A 24,699-nucleotide genomic window follows, 5' to 3' on the forward strand; every position below is an offset into this window, starting at 1 on the left:
GCCATGTACAGAAACCTAATAGATAATGTAAACATTATATGCCATAACATGAGCTAAGATTAATAACATCAACAAGAAGGAAAAATGGGATCAGGGAATTAGAGGAAGAGCGAGGCAGGGTGAAGGAGTGGGAACAGGGTTAAAAAAGAAGAGAAACAAGCTGCGGTAGGTACATGTAACCACTCTCCAAGATGACTGCAAACATATATTAATATAATTAAAAGTTAAAAATGGAATACAAACCAAATTACTTCAACTGTATTATAAATAAGTAGTAAAACCATAGTGAAGAGGGTAGAAAAGAAAATAACCTAAATAATTTTGGAAAATAATGTTTTGGATACTATAAGGCTAAAAACAAGATGCACTCTACATTTGCACTGCATTCTACTTAACTCCCTGTGGTCTTGGTGAATAATTCTGGAACTAATTTGTCTGTGTTCTATGATGGAAAAAATATGATGCCAAGAGACAAAACTTTTACCTTATAGAGACAAGTGCAAAGAGGAAAGAAGGTAGGCTAAACTGAACATTTCAGTGCTGTACTGAAATGAGAGTTATCTCCATGAACTTGCTGTAAAAATAATATATCTCCTAGTTCTCTTTGCTGAGAGGGCCTAGAAGCAATGACAGTCCAATAGAAATGAGCACAATCAGCTATCAGCCCTTGGTTTATATATATTTTCTCCTAGGGTTGGGCCTGTGGCTCAGTGGTAGAGTGCTTTCCTAGAATGTGCAAATGCCCTGAGTTTGATCCTCAGAACTGCCAAAAAAAAAAAAAAAGTAAATTATATTTCCTGTGAAACCAATGCTCCTTGGAGAAATACCTAATTATAGACATAAGGCAAGAAAAATGCAAGATGAACCTGAACTATCTTGTGCAGGATGCTGCAATACTGATTATGTCCAAAGAATGCTATAAGCAGTGCAGGCTGTAAAGAGTTAAATTCCTCAGTTGGCTTACTTTAAGAAGTGAGTCTGACTGAAGCTACGTGACTCACAGAAGCATCTCATGAGCACTGCAGTAGCACGCAGGTCAACATGCCGTCCCCCACTAACAGCCATGGCCAAGACCAGAATAATGGCCTATGAAGCTGTGGGCCTAAAATGAGATAACATGCATAGCTGAGGTCAGAGTCATTTGCACCCAAATTCCATTCCCACAGTTAGTGCCTTCATAGCTAGAAGGACAACATTCTAATTACAACCATGCATTTTGTCTATTTTTCTTCTAATTTGAAAATGCTTTGTCTCTTCTCTTTAAAGCCTTGCCTGCATTAACTTCCATAGTAACTGCACATACCACACATCTGTACACGTATTGCACCTTTACCCCAACTGATGAACGAGAACCAGTGGATGTGATTGACCGGGATCTTTTGTTTGGGATCCAGCATTAGCTGTCCCAGTCCCCATTTTCTCTCTTAGATCTGTTTTTAGTGTATTTTCTTCTTCAATCTTGCATCTCATACTGAACAGGTGGGGACTAGAGACTTACTGCAGGGTTCTGTAGCACATAGGTCCCTCGGGGACAGGGGCTACTGAGCATCTAAATGCACGTGACTTTCACAGCATGATAAAATTGAAAAAATGTGTCCAACCATCATAAGTGGAAGATCATTTGTATAGATTTGGTATAATCATAATCAAAATCCATGGTAGGATTTGTGTGTGTATACACCACAGAGCAGTGAAGAAAGTATAGTCTTTTCAATAAATGTTGTTGGTCAATTGAATATACATATGGGCTGCAGGCAGAAAACCTGACCCTCACTTCGCACCTACAGAAATCAACCTTATGTAGAATATAGGCTTGAATGTGAAAATAAGATGATAAGCTTCTTTAACATGGCAGAATATCTTCATAACTCTGAATTAGAAAAGATTTTATGAATAGGGCATAAATGACATTAAAAAGGAAAAGAATGAAAATTATATTAAATTAAGAAATTGACATTTAAAGATACCACCAAGATAATGAAAAGTGAGAGTGGGATAAGATATTTTGTCTATCTTTCTTCTATTTTGAAAATAATTTGTCTCTTCTCTTTAAAACTTTGCCTGCATTAATTTCCACAGTATCTGCCAGTACTGCACACATTCACCCCAATTGATGAACAATAAAAATCAGTGGATGTGACTGACCAGGATCTTTTGCTGGGGATCCAGCATTGGCTTTCCCAGTCCTCTCTTTCTTTTTCTTGGTTGTATACTTAGTTTGTTTTTTTTTCCTTCACACTTGCATAAAATTTTGACCAGGTGGGGACTAGAGACTTAGTGCAGGGGTCTCTAGCAATCTTACAGTGCCAGAAAGTAAGGAAGTACTTGAAAAAAAGATGAGGACATGTGGAAAAGATATAGCGGCCAAGCTGAAGTATTTTCCAATGGCCAAGGCTGGAACTTTTGAGCAACAAAATAAGGACAATACTGAACTATAACCCACAGAATAAAATAAATATATAGGAATCCATACTGATTTAAATAACTAACAAAATAAATAAATAAAATGATAGTAAAGGTACAGTTCTTCCTCACAGAAGAATTCTAATTAATGAATAAAGAGAGAATGAAGGATGAAGAAAATCACCATTAGGCAAACACCATAGTACCATAGTAATAACTGTAGGTAAGAACCACCAGTGGATGCTAACCTCACTAGGCAAAAATTTGAGGATAGTAGGATATTTGCATCTCCCCCAAAATACTTATTAAATACTGGGAGGAAAATAGTAACCTCATAGGAAGCAACCTGGTACAAACTGTCTCAATCTAGCACTCAAATTTCATGTCGCCAGTAACAAGACAAACTGCCAACACCTGGTATGAGGCACTGTGAAGGGAACACACTACTTCTGGGAAATTCTGGCCCCAAATGCATAATCTCAACTCATGAGAAAACATCAGACAAATCCAACTCAAGAGATAGTCTATAAAATAGTTTACCAGTGTTTTTCAAAAATGTCAAGATCATCAAAGACAAAGAAAACTGAGGAACTGTCATGTACTGAAGGAAATTAAGGAGACATGACACCTAATTCATTGTGAGATGCTGGATGGGATCCTAGAATACAAAAAATGTATTAGTGGAAAAGGTGGTGAAATTTCAATTAGGCATGTTGCTTGTAACACTGTTAATATTTTGAGTTTGATCATTGTACTATGGTGATATAAGATGTGAACATTATATCTTAATGGGAACTGGAGAATGTATGTGTAGAAATTTTATCTTTTTAAAATTCACAATAAATTTTAAATTTAAATTTTAAATTCCCATAAAAATTATATATGAGTTAGATATATACATATATATTTGGTATAATCAAAATATACATTGAATATATCATGTACTACATGTTTTGATATTGTATACATATATAAATTATATATATTTAATTATATATAATACACAAAATGTAGAGTGCTTAAATCAAGCTAATTAAGATATCCACCATTTCCATCTTTATTGTCAGTTTTTGGTAGTGAGAACACTTAAAATCTCTTAGAACTTTTTAAGAGACTTTGAGAAATTTAAGAAAAAATTTTAAGATAATTATAATACATAATAATTATATAGTCACCATGCTGTAGAATAGATCTCCAGAACTTATCTCTCCTCTCTGAGACTCAGTACCCCTTAACCAACACTTCTTCATTCCACTCCAGGTGCTATTCCTACAAGTTTTTGATAAGTCTCAAATTATTTCAAAATAAAACACTTTTTAAAATGCAAGATGGGTTCATCTGAGTAGACAAATCTAAGGATCCCTGAGGAGAGAATGGCAAAGAGGAACCACAAGATAAACATACAAGAGGTTGTGAGGCACTGAGTCCTGGTGGCTAGAGAGCCAGGGGAAGTCCTTGGCACCCAGTTGGGCTGAGGCCCTGGGCCCAGTGAAGTATTATTATTTAAGAGATTGGGGCACCCCAAACCCTGCAATGTTAAATAAAAAATGCCACTTTTGTAATAATAGTGAGGGTCAGTCCACTAGTCTTCTTAGAATAAGGAACACTAAGTAATAAAGATGTGGCATAGTATAAAAAATCCCTAACATAGTTGGCTGCTTACATAAATAAAACAATTAGACATGTTGTGAAAAGTCCAGAGAAACTAGGTAGGGTGATCTATAACACAGAGAATGTCTATATTCATTTTCAAACCTTGTTACAGAAAAAGAAACCCCAAAAACAAAAGACTAGATTCCCTAGAAAAGTGGGGTGTGACAGGGAAAATAAAATGAAATGGTGTGTGTAGACCACCTGCCTGAAAATATAGTGTGGATTTGTTTTAGCTTTGTTCAAGTTTCTCAGAATTATGACACAATAGCACAAATTCTGTTCATGAGGACTTTGAGATTAAATGTAGCTTTGACTTTCTGGAGGAAGAAAAGTATAAGTGAACCTGTAGTTTATTTGGGAGGAGAGGTAATCTCAAAGTAGTACTAGGTTCTCTGTCTGTGCTCACTGTTTACAGGAAGAAAAAAGTATGTTTCATTGTAATACTAGATTATTGCCACTAGTAAAGTCATTACTTAAAAGCAAATTTAGGGTCGGGGATTTAGCTCAGTGGTGCCGCCGCCTGCCTTGCAAGTACAAGGTCCTGAGTTCGATACTTGGTACCAAAAAAAAAAAATTGAACAATATGTAATAGTTGGTCTAAACTGTGAGCTAACAGTTATCTAATATTAAAAGGAATGGTCAGAACTGTCATTCCAAATAGAGAAGATAAATTATGGAAATATTCAGATTTTAAACAACAATTAAGTGAATTGTAGGAACAGTAAAACCATCTTTTTGGGTTCAGGATATACTAGAAATACAGCCTGAGGATGTGGATGCTTATTTAGAGTTACTGCTATGGTTTAGATCTAAAATATTCCCCCAAATTCTCATGTGTATGGAAGGTGATTTGATCATGGTAGTGCTATATTCACCAATGGATTAATCCACTGAATCCACAGCTGAACATGTGGTTAGGAGGTGGGGCCTGGTTGGAAGAGGCAGTTCACTGTGAGGATGACCTGGAAGGACGTACGTCTCCCCCAGTCTCCTCCTTTCTCTGTTTTCTGGCTGCCATGGGTTGAACAGTTTTCCTCCACTATTCCTTTCCACCATGCCATTTCTGCCTTGGAGCCACCTGACCACGAACTGAAAACATGAACCAAAATAAACTTCTCTTCTTTTAAGTTGCAGCTGTCTGATATTTTGTCCCAGTGACCACAAAGTGACTAAGGCAGATTTTGCTACCAGGAGTAGGGTTCTTTCTGCGATTACCTGACTATATGGTTTAGAAACCTTTGAAATTGGCTTGTAGAAGGGGTTTGGAAAGATTTGGGAAAGATTCCAGTTAGAGAAGCTCTAGAATGCTGTAAGCTGTGCTTGATGGGAGATTCTGGACAAAGCTGAGAAGACCAGAATGTTGATAAAAATGCAGACTATAAAGGCCAGGCTCAGAAGATTTCAGTTGGTAACAAACACTCCATTGGCAGTTTGGCTACAGTCCATGTGTGTTACACTCTGATAGAAAATTTGTCTATGTTTCCCCAATATCCTGAGACTCTATGGGATACTGAGATCAAAGGCAGTGAACTAAGTAATCAGGCTGAGGAAATTTCAAGGCAGCTCAATATTCAGATTGTGACATGGGTTCTGTTCACAGCTTTTAGATAAATCTAGATGGAGAATCAAGTGTAAATACCACAGTTGAATGATTTTAAAAGTTTTGAGTTTCACCAGAAATGAAGTGCCTTTTGGGTAAAGGAGAACATAGTGAATTTTGGGTAAAGGAGAACATAGCTGCTAAAAAGATTAGCATTAACTACAAAGAAGCCAAAGATTTTGCATCAAGACAACAGTAAAGATGGTTTGAAAGCATCTCAGGAATCAGCAAGACCCTACAAGGGTATAAAAGGGTAAAAGTAAATTCCTTTGAAAGGCTTTGCTTTGAGAAGAGAGCCCCAGGGCTCCCTGATTAGAAGGGCTCCCTAGGGAACTGGGTTCCTAGGGTTCATTACACAATGCTAAGCCTTCTAGGCACTCTATCTAAGGCCTTTATAGATATGATCCAAAAGGGCCTGGTTACTGCTCAAGGTGTCAAAAGACCTTGGCATCATCCACATGGTGCTGGTTTTATGGGCACACAGGATACAAGAGTTGTGTGGTCCAGGAGGCTTCCATCTAGTTTTCAGAAGAAGGCCTAAGAGGCCAGGCAGTGAGCCCCTGAGAAGCCAGTGCATGAAGCTGTGAGACTAAAGCCAAAACTGCAGTGGAGACACCAGGAATTTGAAGAAGCCAGAAATGTGGAATGTTTGCTGTGGAAAGCTGTGGGTAGTAGGCAAAACCACCCTAAAGAGCCCATGAGGGTTGCAACTGGCAATGCATAGGGGTAAGGCCACCCAAGACCTTTGGAGATCACATCTTGCCACAACTTGCCCAGGTGCTAGACACAGAGCTACAGGATTTAATGTTTGCCCTCTTGGATTTTGGTTCTTTTGGTCTCATTCCTTTCTATCTTCTCATTTCTCCCTTTTGAAATAGAAATGTTTATCCCGTGCCATTGTATGCCGGCAAGGTTTAACTTTCTCTTTAATTTTTACAGGGGTTCACATCTAACAGTTTGCCTTAAGTCTTGTGGTGAGGAGGGACTTTCCAGCAATGCTAGAAATGTTAAGACTTTGGTAGGTCTTAGAGATAGAATAAATACATTTTGCCTAATGAAATAGACATGAGTCTTTTGGGGCCTGGGCACAATGTTTTAGTTTAGACCTAAAATGTTCCCCCAAATTCTCATGTGTGCAGAAGGCAATTGGATTGAGTGTATTATACTCATCAGTGGAGTAATCTACTGATGTATCCATAGCTGAAAATGCTGTTGGGAAGTGGGGCCTGGTCAGAAAAGGTAGTTCACTGGGAGTGTGTCCTGGAAGGGTTTATCTCCCCCCCTGTTGCCTACCTTTTCTTTCTGCTTCTTAGCTTTCATGAGCTGAGCAACTGTACTCTTCCCAGGCCCTTCCACCTTGCTGATTCTTCCTTGGAGTATGCCAAGCATGGACTGAAATTTCTAAAACCATAAGCCAAAATAAACCTCTCCACCTTTAAGTTGTGTGTGTCAGGTATCTTGTCCTAGCAATAAGAAAGTGACTGAGACAGCTGCACTGAGAAATTTTGTCTACTAAAGAGTGCATAGTTATTGAAAACATTGTTGAACATAAGATTTCCAGAAAGATGTGTCATCTGAGAGCTACAAGCTGTGAAGCAGTCAAAACCATTTTTAAAGCCACTGAAACTCTAACAATCTATTTGACATTGAAGGGGAAAAACATTCCAAAGGACCAGATTCAATTTCAATAATATGAAAGTATACTATGAAGATTGTACTTCTTTGCAGCAGTTCAGATTTATATGGTTGTTTAATGTGGTTTAAGAGCTAATGGGTCTTCACATCATCCTGAATATTAGATAAGAATTTAATTTATATTAGATTAAAATACAAGATTTATTGCTAGGAACCAAGACCAATCAGCATTAATTTTTTTTGAAGATTGTGTTTATTAAAAAAAAACAAGTAGGGCTGGGGATTTAGCTCAGTGGTTTTGCTGTCTGCTGCACAAGCACAAGGACCCAAATTCGATCCCTGGTACCAAAAACAAAAACAAAAACAAAAACAAAAAAACAAGTACATACAGGTATTTTTTTATATTGAATAAACACTAAAATTTTTAAATATTTTAGCAAATACTACTAAAATTTTTGTAGCCACATTGAAATGCCTTCATTATTAATGAGCTGTTATATTATGATACCTGTATCTATTTAAAATTAAATCAACACTTCTGACATTTAATAAATGGTGTATTTAACTGAAAGTTTTATATTCATATAAAATATTGTTGAAAACTATTTCACACTGTTTTTAAAACTTGACAATATTTTTAGTTTCTCTGATTTTGGGAGGGGCAGGCCATGATATCATGTATTTGTGTGTTAGACTTATATAAAAGAAAACAAGAATCTGAATTCCTGACTGGAAATGTCCATAAAGTTGGCTCATTTAAGTTCAATTTTTATTGTATAGAGAATTCTAGTATTTTCAGTCTTAATCACATTTTTTCAGTGGAGTACTTTTTTTTTTTTCAAGACAGGGTTTCAGTGTGTAGTTCAGACTGGCCTTGAACTCACTACTTAGCCCGCGCTGACCTCAAACTTGCAGCTATCCCCCTACCTCAGCCTCCCAAGTGCCGGGATTACAGGTATGCACCATCACTCCGGGCTATAAAACATATATTTTTAAAAGTAATGAGGTGCATATAGCTATGTTAGATGAGTAGCATAAAAGAGAAGAATGAGAAAAAGGGTTATAATTTGAAAGCGCTAGAGCAAGATCAGGAAGTAATGTGGATGTCAGTCTAAGTAGTGACAAGTCATGGAAGGTTCTGAGCTGAGCAGTCAAGGACATAGCTGGGCCTCACAAAGGCTGGACTGGCAGCCATAGCTGAGATGAACTGTAGCAGGAAGAGGGCGATTAAGATATGTGACTCTGAGGAAGACAATAACATTGTACATTAGGGAAGTAGCAGTGAGACTACAGAACTGAGGTGATAATATGAGAACTATTAAAGAGAAATGCCAAGACTTGGTAACTAACAGAATGTGAAGGCAAGGAAAGAGCAAGTAATCCAAAATGAAGTTCAACTTTCAGGCCTGTGAACTAGACAGAGGTATAAATAAAAATCAATAACACAAGAATAAGAGCAAGTTTGGAAAGTATAAATAATATAAATGGATTCTAATGTGCCAATGCAAAAATCTATTCATAACTTTGAGATGGTTAGAAATTAGGGATTCAAGCTTAGGAGAGAATCCTGGATTCTCTTTAAGGGAAGGGAAATAGTCACTACTTCTTCATGCTAAGTATCAATGTCCTTTCTGAATCCACACCCAAAGGAGAATATGGATCACACACACACACACACACACACACACACACACACACACACACAAACACACATCTCCCCAGCCCCACTTCCAGCCCTCAGTTCTGAGGAGTGAACCTAAGCCCTCATCCATGCCAATAACACGCTCTACCATTGAGCTACACCCCTAGCCCCAAAACATAGTTTTTAATGAAATGGAATGCAAGGTAGCTAGGAATATAAATGGTGCAGTCACACCACATGTGAGTGTTTAATATTCTTAATGCATAAAAAAGCCCATTTAGCAAAGGTAGAATTCAACAGTTTACAAAGTATGGCCAGGGACTTAGTTCAGTGGTTCTGGTGCCTGCCTCACAAGTGCAAGGTCCTGAGTTCAATCCCCAGTACCCTAAAAAAAAAAAAAAAAAAACCAAACAAACAAAAACAGTTTACAAAGTATGGTCTCTAGAAAAGAATGGCTACATCTATAATTTTAATATTACTTTACCTTGGGATATGATGATGATTTCCCCACTGCAGAATCATTGTTCTTATGATTGATTAACACACATTTGATCACAGGCAGATCTTGATTTGCAATAGTCTCCAATATCATTACTGAAAAAACAACTGTAAAACAAAATAAAAACAATGACATTGATACATGCACACTTTAAAAGTAAACACATATTTATCTTACCAGAAAATAAAAATGAAATGTAATCAGGGAAAATCAGCCAATATGAAAGTATGTAGGAAATATTATTTCATGAAGTAAGTCTACTTTAAGCAGGTATGGAGGTGTTTAAAGCAGGGTTGTTCAACAGAACTATCTGTGGTGGTGGGAACCTCTACACCTGAGCAGTCCAATAAGGTGGTCATTAGCCACATGTGGTTATTAAGCTTCAACAGTGAGTCTAGTGCATCAATAAATGGATTGTTTGCACATGAATTCTTCTTTTTTCCTTTATGCATGCTTATAGAATCTTTATAATCAGTGCAGTAAAACTTTCAAAAATACATGCCTCGTTGAGTCTATTTTCATCCATGGTGCTGGGTACTCTGTGAGTCTTTCAATCCAGAAATCCATATATCTCTGTTAAGAGTTTTCTTGAATTAGCTCTTTGATTTCTTTTCACTTTCTGTCCTCTAACTATTGCATATGAACGTTTTTGCCAAATGACTGGCAGTTCTTGACAATCTGCTCACAAATGGGAAAAGCACTGTGTCCATGGTAAGCACTGTGCAGCTGGTGTGGGGTGTTGTTGCTTGATTTTCTCTGGAGGTTAATCAGTAGTCTTGGCCACTTTTCTCACTGGATGGTCAGATTCCCCGGAGAAAACATCTTTCTTGCCTGTTGTCTATGTTCTGGAAGCTGGTCCTGGCACTTTATACTCTTTTCAGGTTCTACCACGGAGAACAGGCTGTTTCTCTGTTCTCAACCTCCAGCTACGAGTCACTCCCTTCATTTGCTTTAAAGCTCTCAAACTTTTTTCCCCGTCTTACTCTCCCTTTTACCCTTCCTCCCTTCCTTTGTACATTTGTGTGCATTTCTGTGTGTGTGTGTGTGTGCGCGTGTGTGTGTGTGCGCGTGTGTGTGATGCTAAGAATGGAATCCAGGGCCTTGGCCATGCTAGGCAAGCACTTTACCACTGAGCTATATTCTTAATCTAAACCTCTCAGATTTTATTTTCTTCTTTTCCATTTTCTGTCTTTATATGTTTATATTTGTTTGGGGTATTTTTAGAGCTTTTTAGGGGGGTACTTGACAAAGTGTAAATATTTCAGTATACATTATGATATTTTGATATATACATTGTAAAATGAATGCTACAATCAAACTTACTAACCTGTCTATCAACTTGTATACTTATCATCATTTTGCAGACAGAACATTAAGAACTACTGTCTTAGAAAATACTGGAATTACAGAAAATGTTGGAATCATAGGCACACACCACCATGCCCATCTCTCTGAGGTTTTCTGTGCATTTTCCTATTGATTAATCCTGAGCACCTTTCAGTGCTTCTATGACAGCCTTTGGTGGTGTGTCTGTTTACATTTTTTTTGCCTAAATCACATCTTTTTAATAGGGTTATTTTACTGTTATGATTGATGTTTTCTCAATTGGCAAAATTATACGTGATGTTTTCATATAGGTATACACCATGGAATGATTTAATCACTTCACATACTTATTTTTAATATTTATTTAATCTATCACTTTACATACTTATTTTTCTATGGTAATAACATTTAAAATCTACTCTTTTAGCAATTTCCAAATATGCAACACCCTGCCCTCTAAGATGGGTTCTTGCTAGGTTGCCTAGCCTGGGCCCAAGTGATCCTCCTGTCTCAGCCTTCCAAGTAGCTGGGACTATGGACATACGACACCATGTCCTGCTAATGCATTCTTTAAATGTGAACATTTTGACATTTATTTATTTTTCACTGATCTATGCAATCAAAATAACAAATACCTACAATGGTTCAGAATAGAGAACATATGTCATAAAATATAATTACATGTTGACATTTATTTCACATAATATATAGTCAGCATGCTATACCATAAATCTCCAGAATGTATTCATCCTGTGCAAATGATATAATGTACTCTTTATGATTGACTTTTGAGAGTTTTGCTGCTGTTTCTTAAAAATTATTATTATTTTGTTTTTGCAATGCTAGGAACCCAACCCACAACTCACACTTGGTTAGGCAAACATTCTACCACTGTGTTACATCTCTAGCCAAAAGTTATTTTAAAATTATATTCTGGATATAACTCCTTTTATTAGATATGTAATTAGCAAATATTCCTGCTAGTCTGTGGTCTTTTTTGAAATCAGAAATTATTCATTTTGAAGATGTCCAATTTATCAATTTTCTTTTATGGGTTAGGCTTTTAGTTTTGTATCTAAAACAAATCTTTGCCCAGAAAATATTAAAAATTTTCAATATAAAAAACTTTGCCCAATCTATAGTCAGAAAAGTTTTCTCCTATAAGTTACATAATTTTAGATTTTTACATTTACTTTTAGTTTTACATGTAGGTCTACGAATCATTTTGAGATAAATTTTCATATGATGTGACATACGAGTCAAAGTTTTGCATATGAATATATTTATACATGAATACTGAATTGTTTCAGCATCATTTGTTGAAAGACTTATTTCTCCACTGAATTATCCTTGTACCTTTGTCAAAAGAGAAACTGACCATGTATTTCTGAAATTACTATACTGTTCCATTCATTTATTGGTTTATCTGGATACCTATTCCACATTGTCTTCATTATTATTGATTTGTAACAAGCCTTGAAATTAAATATTACAAGTTAAATCAACTTTGTTCTTTTCAAAATAGTGTTGGAATCTTCTAGGTCTCTGCATTTCCATATGAATTTTAGAATCAGCTTGTTGATTTCTGCAAAAAGACTGAGATTTCACTGAATCATGAGATTGATTTGGGCAATACTGACATTTTAACAACATCAAGTCTTTCAATATATAAATACGGTATAGGATATCTCTCATTTATGTCTTCTTTAATTTCTCTTGGCAATGTTTCATAGTTTTCAGTATACGAATCCTGCCCAACCTTATTTATTTAATATTTTGGATGCCTTTTTAAATTTTTCACTTCAATTTTTCACTTCACTTATAAGTTTCTAAGATATAGAAAGTCAACTGATTTTTCACATTGACCTTACATCCTGCTAACTGACAGAATTCATTTAGCTGCAATCACTTGTAGATCCCATAGGATTTTGTACATAGACGATCAGGCCAAAGAGACATGTCTCCATCTTCCTTTGCAGTCTAGAAATCTTTCATTTATTTTTCTTGCCTTTTCACACTGGCTAGAATCTTCAATACACTGTTGATAGAAATAGAAAGAATGGGCATCCTTGCCTTGTTTCTGATCTTAAGAGAAAATATATATTCTTTTACTATTAAAGGTGATGCCAGCTATTGGTTTTTCATAGCACCTTTAATTAGTTTGAAGATCATTTTTATTCTTATTTTGCTAAGAAGCTTTATCATATTGTGCTAACTTTTGTGAGATCCTTACCTGTCTACTGAGGGGTGTGTGTGTGTGTGTGTTTCCTTTTTAGTCTGTGAATACAGTAAAACACATTAATTGATTTTCAAATGTTATCCAATCTTGCATTCCTGGAATGAATACCAGTTGGATATGATGTAGTGTCTCTTTTTTTGTATCCAGGATTGAACTCGGGACCTTGTGCTTGAGAGGCAGGCATGGTGCCAATGAACTAAATCCCCAGACCCCATGGCAGTTTTTAATCTGTAATCTTCCTTTAATATCTTTGTCTGGCTTTTGTATTAGAGTAACACTGGCCTTGTGCAACAAGTTCAAAAATGCTATCTTCCTTTCAGTTTTTTGGAAGAGTTCACATAGAATTAACTTTATTTCCTTTTTAAAAGTTTGGTGGATTCCTCCAGGGAAGCCAGATTCTCCAGTAGTTTTCAATGAGTATGTTTTAAACTACATGTTCAATTTCTTTATTATAGCAATATTTACATTATCAATGTTTCTTGAATGAGTTTTGGTACTATATCTTTCAAGGAATTTTTCCATTAAATCAGACTTGTCAAAGTAAAGGCGTAAAGTTGTTTGTTTCTTTGTTTCAGTGGTGGGGATTGAACCTGAGCCTTGAGCATACTAAGCAAAGGCTACCACTCAACTGCTATTCCAGTCTTACATATTATACTTTTCATATCTGGAGATTCTGTAGTAATGTTATCTCTGTCATTCCTGATATTGGCAATTTGTGTCTTTGCTCTTTTTTCCGGTTGCTTTGGCTAGAGGTTTATCAACTTAATTGATCTTTTATTGCTGTGTTGCATTAACTTTCTCTGTTTTTTGTGTATTTTTTTGACTGATTTTTCATTCTGATCATAGTTCTTTTCTATTCTTTTTTTTGCTTATATGCAGTTTAATTTGCTATTTTTCTATTGTTTTCTTATGACTGAATTTAATGCCACTGATTCAAGACTTTATTCTTTGCTAATACAATTTATAGCATTATAGCTTCATGCTATATTAACACTTAAATTTTAATAATACTTTAATATTATAAAATTTTGCTTAAATACAGCTTTTGGGGCAACCCATAAATTATGATATATAATAATTTTATCTTGATGTAATGCAAAACATATTTTATTTTCTGTTTCTTCTTTGATACATGGATTATTTTTAAAATGTGTTATTTGGTTTCCCAACATTTAGGAACCTCCCAGATATCTTTTGGTTACTAATTTCTAATTCAGTACTACTCCAGCCAGAAGATACATTTTGTATGTCTTGAATTTTTTAAAATTTGTTGAAATTTGCTTTATAGTTTAGAATATGTTCTGTTGTGGTAAGCATATTATGTCCACTTGAAAAAAATGTGCATTCAACTGTTGTGGAGTGAAATGTTCTATAAATGTGTTACCTCAAGTTGGCAGATAGTGTTGCTCAAGTCTTCTGCATTTTACTGATTTCTTTTTCCTTGTTCTATTAATTATTGAAGGAAGAATGCTGAACTCTTGATATCATTGTAGATTTATCCATTTCTTCTTGCGATTCAATCAGAATTTCCTCCATGTATTTTCAAGCTCTGTTATTAGATGCATTAATATTTAGGATTTGTATCTTCTTTAGATGAATCAAGCCTTAAAGTATTATAAAGTGACTCCTTTGTCTTGACTCTCTGCTCTGAAACTGTTTTGTCCAATAATATTATAGACCCATACCTTTCTTTTGATTAATATTATCATGGAATTTTCTCCCATCTTTTTACCTTTAACATACTTGTTTTCATACGCTGCATCGGCTCCATCTATGCAGCATATAGTTTGGTTTTGCATTTTTACACCAAATTGGTCAACTTCTACCTTTTAACTGTGATAGTTACATTATTTATGAGATTATTAGTATGATTAGTTTAAATATATCATCTTTTTCTGTTTTCTACTTGTCTCATCTGTTCTTAATTCCTTTTTCTTATTTCCTTTTTCTTTTCCTGCCTCCTTTGGGAATAACTGAATTTTTTTGTGATTCCACTTCATTTCCATTCTTGCATTATTAGCTATAATGCTCTGTTTTGTTATTTAGTAGTGCCTCTAGGGTCTGTCGTATACATCCATATCTTACTGCAGTCTACCTGTAAGTGATATTATACCATTTCATGTTTAAACAACTTACATTTTAATTTTGTCCCTTTCAGTTTTTATAGTACTGCTTTTATGCACTGTAATTTTACATAAGTTATAAACCCCCCTCAAAATATTATTTTTTTTCTTTAGTGAATAATTCCTTAAGGGAATTAAAACAGTGCAAGTCTACATTGACTCATATAATTACTATTTCCAGTATTTTTTATGCCTTTGTGTAGATTCAGATTTTCCAGTTTTTTTCTTGTTTATTTTTTTTCAGATTGTCATCTTATATTATTTTCTCTGTCTGAAGGACAGCATTTAAAAGTTTCTATTATACTAGTCTGATAGTGATTTCTTTTAGTTTTGGTACACCTAAGAAATTGTTTCCTCTTTATTGCTGAGATATTTTTCTGTATATAAAATTCTGCATGCATGTATTTTTAATTTAGTCCTTTAAAGATGTTACTTCACCAACAACTGGAAAATAACATGACAGAAATAAGACAATACATATCGGTTATATCCATCAATGTTAATGGTAACCAATCAAAAGAAACAGACTGGCAGAATGGACCAAGAAGTGGGCCCGGGATTTGGCTCAGTGGTGCTGCCACCTGCCTCACAAGCACAAGGTTCCGAGTTCAATCCCCGGTGCAAAAAAAAAGAAAGACCAAGCAGTAAGATCCAACAATATGCTGCATACAAGAAACACATTTAATTTAGAAACAATTTCATAGACTGAAAGTCAAGGGATGGAAAACAATATTCCATATGACAGGAACCCAGAAAAAAGCTATTCTATTTGCAGACAAAGTGGATTTCAAGCCAAGACTGATTAAGAGAGACAAAGAAAGTCACTACATCCTGGTAAATGGAACAATCCAAGGGGAAGAGATAACAATCATAAATATATATTCACCAAAATAGTAGTGCATCCAACTATATAAAACAAATATTAATGGACATGAAAATCTATATAAACCCTAATACAGTGGTAAAGGGGACCTCAATACCCCATTGTCACAAATAGATCAACTAGACAAAAAATCCACGGTGAAATACTAGAACTGAACCAAACTTTTGAACAAATGGACTTAGTAGATGTCTACAGAATGTTCCACCCCACATCATCATAACAGACATTCTTCTCAGCTGTACTTGGGACTTTCTCCAAAATAGACCACATACTAGCTCATTTACTTAAGTAAATGCAAAGGAAGTGAAATTATCCCATGCATATTATCAGACCATAGTGCAATGAAATTGGAGATCAACGGCAAAAGAAACCACAAGAACTTCATAAAAACATGGAAATTAAATAACACTCTCCTGAACAACCAGTAGGTCACAGATAAAATTAAATAAGAAATCAGACAGTTTCTACAATTAAATGATAATGATAATACAACATACCAGAACTTATGGGATGCAATGAAAGCAGTCCTACAAGAGAAATTTATAGCAGTGAATACCCATATCAGGAAAACAGAGCAGGCTCAAACAACAACCTAATGTTGGACCTCAAGCTTCTAATAAAAGAAGAGTAAGTCAAGCCCAAAGCTCATATGAGGGAGGAAATTATAAAAATCAGAGTAGAAATTAATGCAATGGAAACTAAAAAACAATACAAAGACTCAATAAAGAATTGGTTCTTTGAAAGATTAAATAAAATTGACAAACACTTAGCCAACCTTATCAAAAAAAGGAAAGAAAAGACTCAAAAATCCATGCAATTAGGAATAAAAAGGCTGAAATCACAACAGACCCTGAAGAAATCCAGAAAATCATCAATACCTACTTCGCAAACCAGTACTCTAATAAGATGGAAAATACAAAAGAAATGGACAGATCCCTAAATACATATGAATTACCAAAACTTAATAAAAAAGATATTAAAATGTTAAATAAACCAATATCAGCCAATGAAATTGGAGATGTAATTAAAAACCTACCAACAAAGAAAAGCCCAGGCCCTGATGGATTCACTGCTGAATTCTACAAGAAATTTAGAGAAGACCTAATGCTGCTACTCCTCAAACTCTTTAATGAAACTGAAAGGGAAGTAATACTCCCAAATTCATTCCTGAAAGCAAGCATAACCCTGATTGCAAAACCAGAGAAAGATCCAATCAAAAAAAGAGAACTACAGGCCAATCTCCCTAATGAGCACAGATGCAAACATCAGAATGCAGCAAATCATCAAGAAGGTTATACATCATGACCAAGTTGGACTCATTCCAGGGATGCAAGGATGGTTTAACATATACAAATCAATAAATGTAATACACTGTATTAACAGAGCCAAGGACAAAAATCATATGATCCTCTAAATAGATGCAGAAAAAGCATTTGACAAGGTCCAATACTCATTCATGATAAAAGTCCTACAGAAAATTGGTATAGATGGGCTTTATCTCAATCTGATAAAAGCCATCTATGACAAACCAACAGCCAGCATCATACTAAATGGACAAAAACTGAAAGCTTTCACTCTAAAATCAAGAAGAAGACAAGGATGTCCACTGTCACCACTCTTGTTCAACATTGTTCTGGAAACACTAGCCAGAGCAATTAGACAAGAGAAAGAAATAAAAGGAATAAGGATAGGAAAGGGAGAAGTTAAATTATCATTATTTGCAGATAACATAACATCTACATAGAAGACCCCAAAAACTCCACCATAAGACTTTTAGATTTAATAACCAAATTCAGTGGCATAGATGGATACAACGTCAACACTCAAAAGTCAACAGACTTCCTGTAAATAAATAACAGATTCACAGAGAGAGAAATTAGAGAAATAATCCCTTTCACAATAGCATCCCAAAAAATGACATACCTAGGAATCAATCTAGTGAAGGAAGTAAAAGACCTCTACATTGAGAACTATAGTACTCTGAAAAAGGAGATCAAAGAGAATATTAGAAAATGGAAAGATATCCTTTATTCTTGGATAGGAAGAACCAATATACTGAAAATGGTAATACTTCCAAAATTATCAGATGTAATGCAATCTCAATTAAAATTCCAAAAGCATATCTCACAGAATTAGAAAAAAACAATCCTAAAATTCATTTGGAACCAGAAGAGACCTAAAATAGCAAAGGTAATTCTGGGCAACAAAGGCAAGGTAAGGGGTATCACAAACCCTGACCTGAAATTATACTACAAATTATACTACAAAGCTACTGTGATTAAAAAAAAACAGCATGGTCCTGGCAAAAGAACAGACCTGAGGATCAATGGAACAGAATAGAACATGCAGAAACAACTCAGGACATACTCAGCCAAATAATCTTTGACAAAGGAGCCAACCACCTTCAGTGAAAGAAAGATAACTTCTTTAATAAATGGTACTGGAAAAACTGGTTTTCCCAATGCCAAAGATTAAAACTAGACTCAGATCATTCACCACGCACTATCCTAAAACCAAAATGGATCAAAGATCTAAATATTAAAATGGAAACACTAAAGGTGCTGGAAGAGAGAATAGGTAGAATGCTTGAGGACATAGGAGTAGGCAAAGACTTCATGAACAAAACCCAGACCACATGGGAAATAGTACAAAGAATCAACAACTGCGATCTCATCTTATTAAAAAGCTTCTGCACAGCAAGAGAAACCACTAACAGAGTGAAAAGACAACCCACAACATGGGAAAAAATTTTTTACCAGCTGTTCCTCAGACAAAGTTCTACTATCTAGAATTTTATATAAAGAACTCAAAAAAATCAGAACCCCTGAAATTTAAAGATCCAATCCAAAAATGGGCATTTGACATGAAAAGAGATTTCTCAGATGAAGAAGTAGAAACAGCAAATAAATATATGAAAGTGTTCAACATCACTGGTCATTTGTGAAATTCAAATTAAAACAATACTGAGATTCCATCTCACTCCAGAAACAATGGCTGCTATCAAGAAATCAACCAATAACAAATGCTGGCAGGGCTGTGGAGAAAAAGGAACCCCTTGCCACTGTTGGTGGGAGTGTAGATTGGTGCAACCACTGTGGGAATCAGTGTGGAGATTCCTCAAAAAACTAAAACTAGAGGTTCCATTTGACCCAGTTATTCCTCTTCTTGGTATCTTCCCAAAAGAATTAAAAGCATCATACCACAGCAATACATGCACATCCATGTTTATAGCAGCACAATTTGTAATTGGAAATTTGAAAGGAAACATCCCTAATATCCATCAACCAATGAATGGATAAAGAAGTGGTGGGTTTTTTAATATAATGGAGTACTACTCTGCCATAAAAAAGGATGAGCTTCAGACATTTATAGCTAAATGGATGGACCTTGAGTGAAATAAATTGGACACACATGTTTGTTTGTTTGTTTGTTTGTTTGTTTTGGTACCAGGGATCGAACTCTGGTCCTTCTGCTTGCGAGGCAGGCAGCAGAACCACTGAGCTAAATCCCCAGCCCTGGACACACATGTTTAAATACTGCACTGTTTCTCTGGTGTGGGAAACCAAAAGTGAAAAGAAGGACTAAAATGTATAATAGATATTGGGAAATGGGAAGAAAATGTTCAAATGGGAAGGGGAACAAGGGAGGAGGGAGGGAGAAAGGAAGGAAGGAACAAGAAAAAAAATGAAAATAGAAGGAAAAAATGGAAACAAAGTTTTTGTACATAGGGAAAGGAGGGGGCTTGAAGGCATGGGAAAAAGGGGGTGGGATGTATAACGTACAGGTGCAAATTCCCTATGAGGAGGGTTATCATTATGTATGCCTAAAACACACCAATAAATGTTTTACTATATTTTAAAAAATAAAATAAATTGGTGAAGGGCATGTGGGGAAAAAAAGATGTTGCTTCACTATCTTTTGGCTTACATCATTTGTGACAATATGTCTACTGAACCAATGAATCTTTCTTCTATGGGAGATTTTAAGATTTTCTCTTTATCAAGGGTATTAACAAATTTGATTATAATGGACCTTTTATAGTTTTCTTCATGAGTCATGTACCTGGGTTTCATACATCTATAGGTTTATCATTTTTATCAAATTTGGAAGTTTTTCCTCCGTTATTTCTTCAAACATTTTTTTCTATACTTTTTTTCCTCTCCTTTAGGATTCTAATTACATTTATATTTGACCATCCAAAGCTCTCCTGGAGCTCCCTGATTTTCTGTGCATTTTGGATGGTTTCTGTTGCTATGCTTGCAACTTCACTTGTATTTTCTTCTGCAGTATTTAAAACTGCTACTAATCCTATCTAGCGCATTTATAGTTTTCATGTCTAGAACTTCAATTTGAACCATTTTCATATCTATGTTTCCACTTAACACATACAGTTTTCCCTCAATCTTCAGGAATAAATGGAATATAGTTATAATAATTGTTTTAATGTTCTTGCCTGCTAATTCTATATTCTGTGTCATTTATAGGTCTATTTTGGATGACTTCTTTTAATTCTTATCTTTCATTAAATTTTTCTCTTTTTCTAATAACTTAAAATTGCATGCTAGACATTGTGAATTTTACCTGGTGTCCAATATTTTTGTGTTCTGCTAAATATTCTCAAATTTGTTATAAACACTTTGTTCCTTTAAGGTCTAATTTTAAGTTTGGTTTGGTATGACCAAAGTAGTGTTTAGTCTATGGGAAATTTTTCTCTTCCAGTAGACTTTATCAAAATTAATAACTTTGATTCATCAAAAGACATTGTTAAAAAATGAAAAGACAAGGGCTGGGGATTTAGCTCAGTGGCACCACGCCTGCCTTGTAAGTGCAAGGTCCTGAGTTTAATCCCTAGTACCAAAAAAAAAAAAGAAAGAAAAGACAAGACATCAATTGAAGAAAATATGTCCAGAAAAGACATGTCTGATAAAGGATTGGTATGCATAATACACAAAGAACTCCTAAAACCCAATAATAAATATATGACCCAATTAAAAATGGGAACAATATTTCAGGAGACATTTTACCAAACAAAATACAAGATAACATGTACATGAATAATTGCTTACCATCATCAGTGACTAGGGAAATACAAATCAAAACTACAATAACATTGCTACACTCTAATTAGAGTAGCTAAAAAACAAAAGTAGAAAACAAAGAATTTAAATTGTCATTATTTGCAGATGACATGATACTCCATCTAGAAGACTCCAAAAACCCCACGAGAAGTCTTCTAGACTTAATAACCAAATTCAGTAGAGAAGCTGGATACAAGGTCAACACACAAAAATCAATAGCTTTCTTCTGCACAAACAACAGACCCACTGAGGGAGGAACTGGAGAAACAACTCCTTTCACAATAGGATCCAAAAATATGAAATACCTAGGAATCAATGTAACAAAAGAAATCCAACACCTCAACTCTGAAAACTACAGCATTCTGAAAAAAGAGATCAAAGAGGATATCAGAAAATGGAAAGACATCCCTTGCTCCTGGGTAGGAAGAACTAATATAATGAAAATGCCTATACTTCCATAACTGCTACATAGATTTAATGCAATCCTGATTAAAATTCCAAGTGTATACTTTACAGAGCTAGAGAAAACAATCCAAAAATTCATTTGGAACCAGAAGAGTCCTAGCATAGCAAAAGCAATTCTAGGCAATAGAGACATGACAGGGGGTATCACAACCCCCAACTTGAAACTATACTACAAAGCTACTGTGATAAAAATAGCATTTTACTGGCAAAGAAACAGACTCAAGGATCAGTGGAATAGATTAGAAGATGCAGAAACAACTCCAGACATACTCAGCCACCTCATCTTTGACAAAGGAGCCAACCATCCTCACTGGAGGAAAGACAGACTATTTAATAAATGGTGTTGGAAAAACTGGATTTCAACCTGACAAAGATTAAAACTAGACCCATATCTATCACCACGCACTAAACTAAAATAGAAATGGATCAAAGATCTAAATATTAAAACAGAAACACTAAACTTGCTGCAAGATAAGTTAGGTAGAACTCTTGAAGACACTGGCATAAGAAAAGAGTTTATGAACAAAACCTCGGTAGCACAGGAACTAGCACAGAGAATCAATAACTGGGATCTCATCTTATCAAAACGCTTTTTGGGCTGGGGATTTAGCTCAGTGGTTCTGGGGCCTGCCTCGCAAGCACAAGGTCCCAAGTTTGATCCCCAGTACCAAAAGAAAAAAAGAAAAGAAAAAGCTTTTGCACAGCAAGACAAAGCACCAACAGAATGAAGAGACAACCTACAATGTGGGAAAAATTTTTACCAGCTTTTCCTCAGATAAAGGTTTACAATCTAGAATATATAAAGAACTTAAAAAATCAGACCTCCCAAATTTAAAGACCCAATCCAAAATGGGCATCTGAAATGAAAAGACACTCAGATGAAGAACTAGAAATGGCAAGTAAATATATGAAAAAATGTTCAACATCACTGGTCATTCAAGAGACGCAAATGAAAACAACACTGAGATTCCACCTCACTCCAGAAAGAATGGCTGCTATCAAGAAATCAACCAATAACAAATGCTGATGGGGTTGTGGGGAAAAAGGAACCCTTCTCTACTGTTCATGAGAGTATAGACTGGTGCAACCTCTGTGGAAATCAGGGTGGAGATTTCTCAGAAAACTAAAACTAGAGGTTCCATTTGACCCAGTTATTCCTCTTCTTGGTGTCTTCCCAAAAGAGTTAAAAGCATCATACCACAGCAATATATGCACACCCATGTTTATAGCAGCACAGTTTATAATAGCTAAAACTTGGAAATAGCCCAATTGTCCATCAACTGGAGACTGGATAAAGAAGGTGTGTTTTTTATTAATAAAATGGAATATTACTCAGCCATAAAGAATGAGAAACTAGAGATATTTATAACTAAAAGGAGGCACATTGAGGCCATACTCTTAAGTGAAATAAATAGGACACATATGTGTAAATGCCAAATAGTGTCTCTGTTGTGAGAAACTGAAAGTGTAAATAAGGATCAAAATGTATAATAGATAATGTGAAATAGGAAGAAAAGGTCCAAAGGGGAAGAGGAAGTAGGAGGCATAGAGGAAAGGAAAGAAAGAAATGAAATAAATATGAGAAAAGGAAAAAAGGGAAACAATGGGAGAGGTGTAAATAGGGAGGGGTGGAGGGGTTGAAGGGAGGGCAGGGGAACGGAGAAAAAAAAAAGATCCAAGACATATAACGTAAAGGTACAAATTCCTAATGATGAATGTCATCATACTCTATACCTAAAATGTACCAATAAACTTAATTAAAAAAAATAGAAAATTGACCCACATGCTAACAATGATGTTGAGCAACTGCAATTTTCATGTATTCTTGGGGTGCATAAAAATGGCACAATCTGTGAAAAACAGTCCAGCACCTTCTTATAAAGTAAACATTTATTTATCATTCAATCCAGCAATACAATAACACTCTTATGTATTTACACAAGAGAAGTTAAACCTGTGCTAGAAGAAAAATCTGTATTTGGGTGCAGAACACACCGAATCAGCCCACTGCAGACAGGCAGGTCTGTGCACGCTCTACTGAGGTCCCGAGTCACGCAGAAGACACCGAATCACCCCACTGCAGACAGGCAGCCACCTGGTTCCACACTACAAAGACGCAGAGGACACCAGACCCCCAGACCACGGTACTGAGTCCCACTGCTCCTGGCCCAGAGGTAGGGGCTTCTGAGCCACCATCCCACTGCTCCTGGTCCAGAGGAAGGGGCTTCCCGGTCACCATCCCTCCCACTGCTCCCAGCCCAGAGGAAAGGGCTTTTGGGCCACCTTCTGTCCCGCTGCTCCTGGCCCAGAGGAAGGGGCTTCCAGGCCACCATCCCTCCCACCACTCCCAGCCCAGAGGTAGGGGCTTCTGAGCTGCCATCCCACTGCTCCTGGTCCAGAGGAAGGGACTTCCCAGCCACCATCCCTCCCGCTGCTCCCAGCCCACAGGAAAGGGCTTTTGGGCAACCATCCCTACCATACCTCCCAGCCCCTGTCCCACCTCTCCCAGCTCAGAGGAGGTAATACATGCAGGTGCTAACAGCCCCCCGCCCCAGTCGAAATGAGAAAACATGTAAATAAGTCTCAAAACCAGACTTCCAGATCACCTACAGCAACCCCAAAGGGAAATGAGATGGAACACTCTGATACTCAACAACCTGGACCCACTGAACTGGTAACAAAAGGGGATCTGGAAAAAATGAAATCAGAAATAATTTCTCAGATAACAGGAGAAATTGTGCCCCTAGTGCAAGACATGATTAATAAATCTAGAGAGGAGCTGAGGAACATGATGGAATTCCAACATAGGAAACAAATGGAGTCCATAAAATAGATGCAAATAGATTTCCAGGACATGAAAAACTCCATCGAAAGTCTACACAGGCAGAATGAGCCAATGTGAGGACAGAATTTCAGATATAGAAGATAAGATTGCAATTATTGACCAGGAAAAGAAAAACTGCTTCAAAATTATAAGGGAACATGAGAAATCAATCCAGCAGCTGCTAGATGATGCAAAGAAGAATAACATAAGACTGATTGGACTCAATGAAGAAACAGGAGAGAGTGGAGATGACATAAAAGATCTCTTCACAGAAATAATGGCAGAAAACTTCCCAAGCAGGGGAAAAGAGCTTGACATACAGATAAGTG

At 36.0% G+C, this 24,699-nt stretch overlaps 1 protein-coding gene across 5 annotated transcripts in view; it reads right to left on the reverse strand.

Moving 5' to 3' along the window:
- Flt3 (fms related receptor tyrosine kinase 3) overlaps nucleotides 1-24,699 on the reverse strand; it is a 110,366-nt gene that overhangs the window by 71,149 nt on the left and 14,518 nt on the right. For 4 of the 5 annotated variants that reach the window (XM_004854805.4, XM_004854804.4, XM_087199384.1 and 1 more), the window contains one exon: nucleotides 9,418-9,539. In XM_004854805.4, coding sequence (XP_004854862.1) covers nucleotides 9,418-9,539 — 122 coding nt within the window. Of the gene's footprint in view, nucleotides 1-9,417; nucleotides 9,540-14,381; nucleotides 14,552-24,699 lie in introns of those variants that run through there. The other variant, XM_087199383.1, reaches the window with a different exon arrangement.

This window comes from Heterocephalus glaber, unplaced genomic scaffold (genome assembly GCF_053883595.1).
Source record: "Heterocephalus glaber isolate CG9 unplaced genomic scaffold, H.glaber_assembly_v1.0 deba00001719, whole genome shotgun sequence".
NCBI lineage: Eukaryota > Metazoa > Chordata > Mammalia > Rodentia > Bathyergidae > Heterocephalus > Heterocephalus glaber.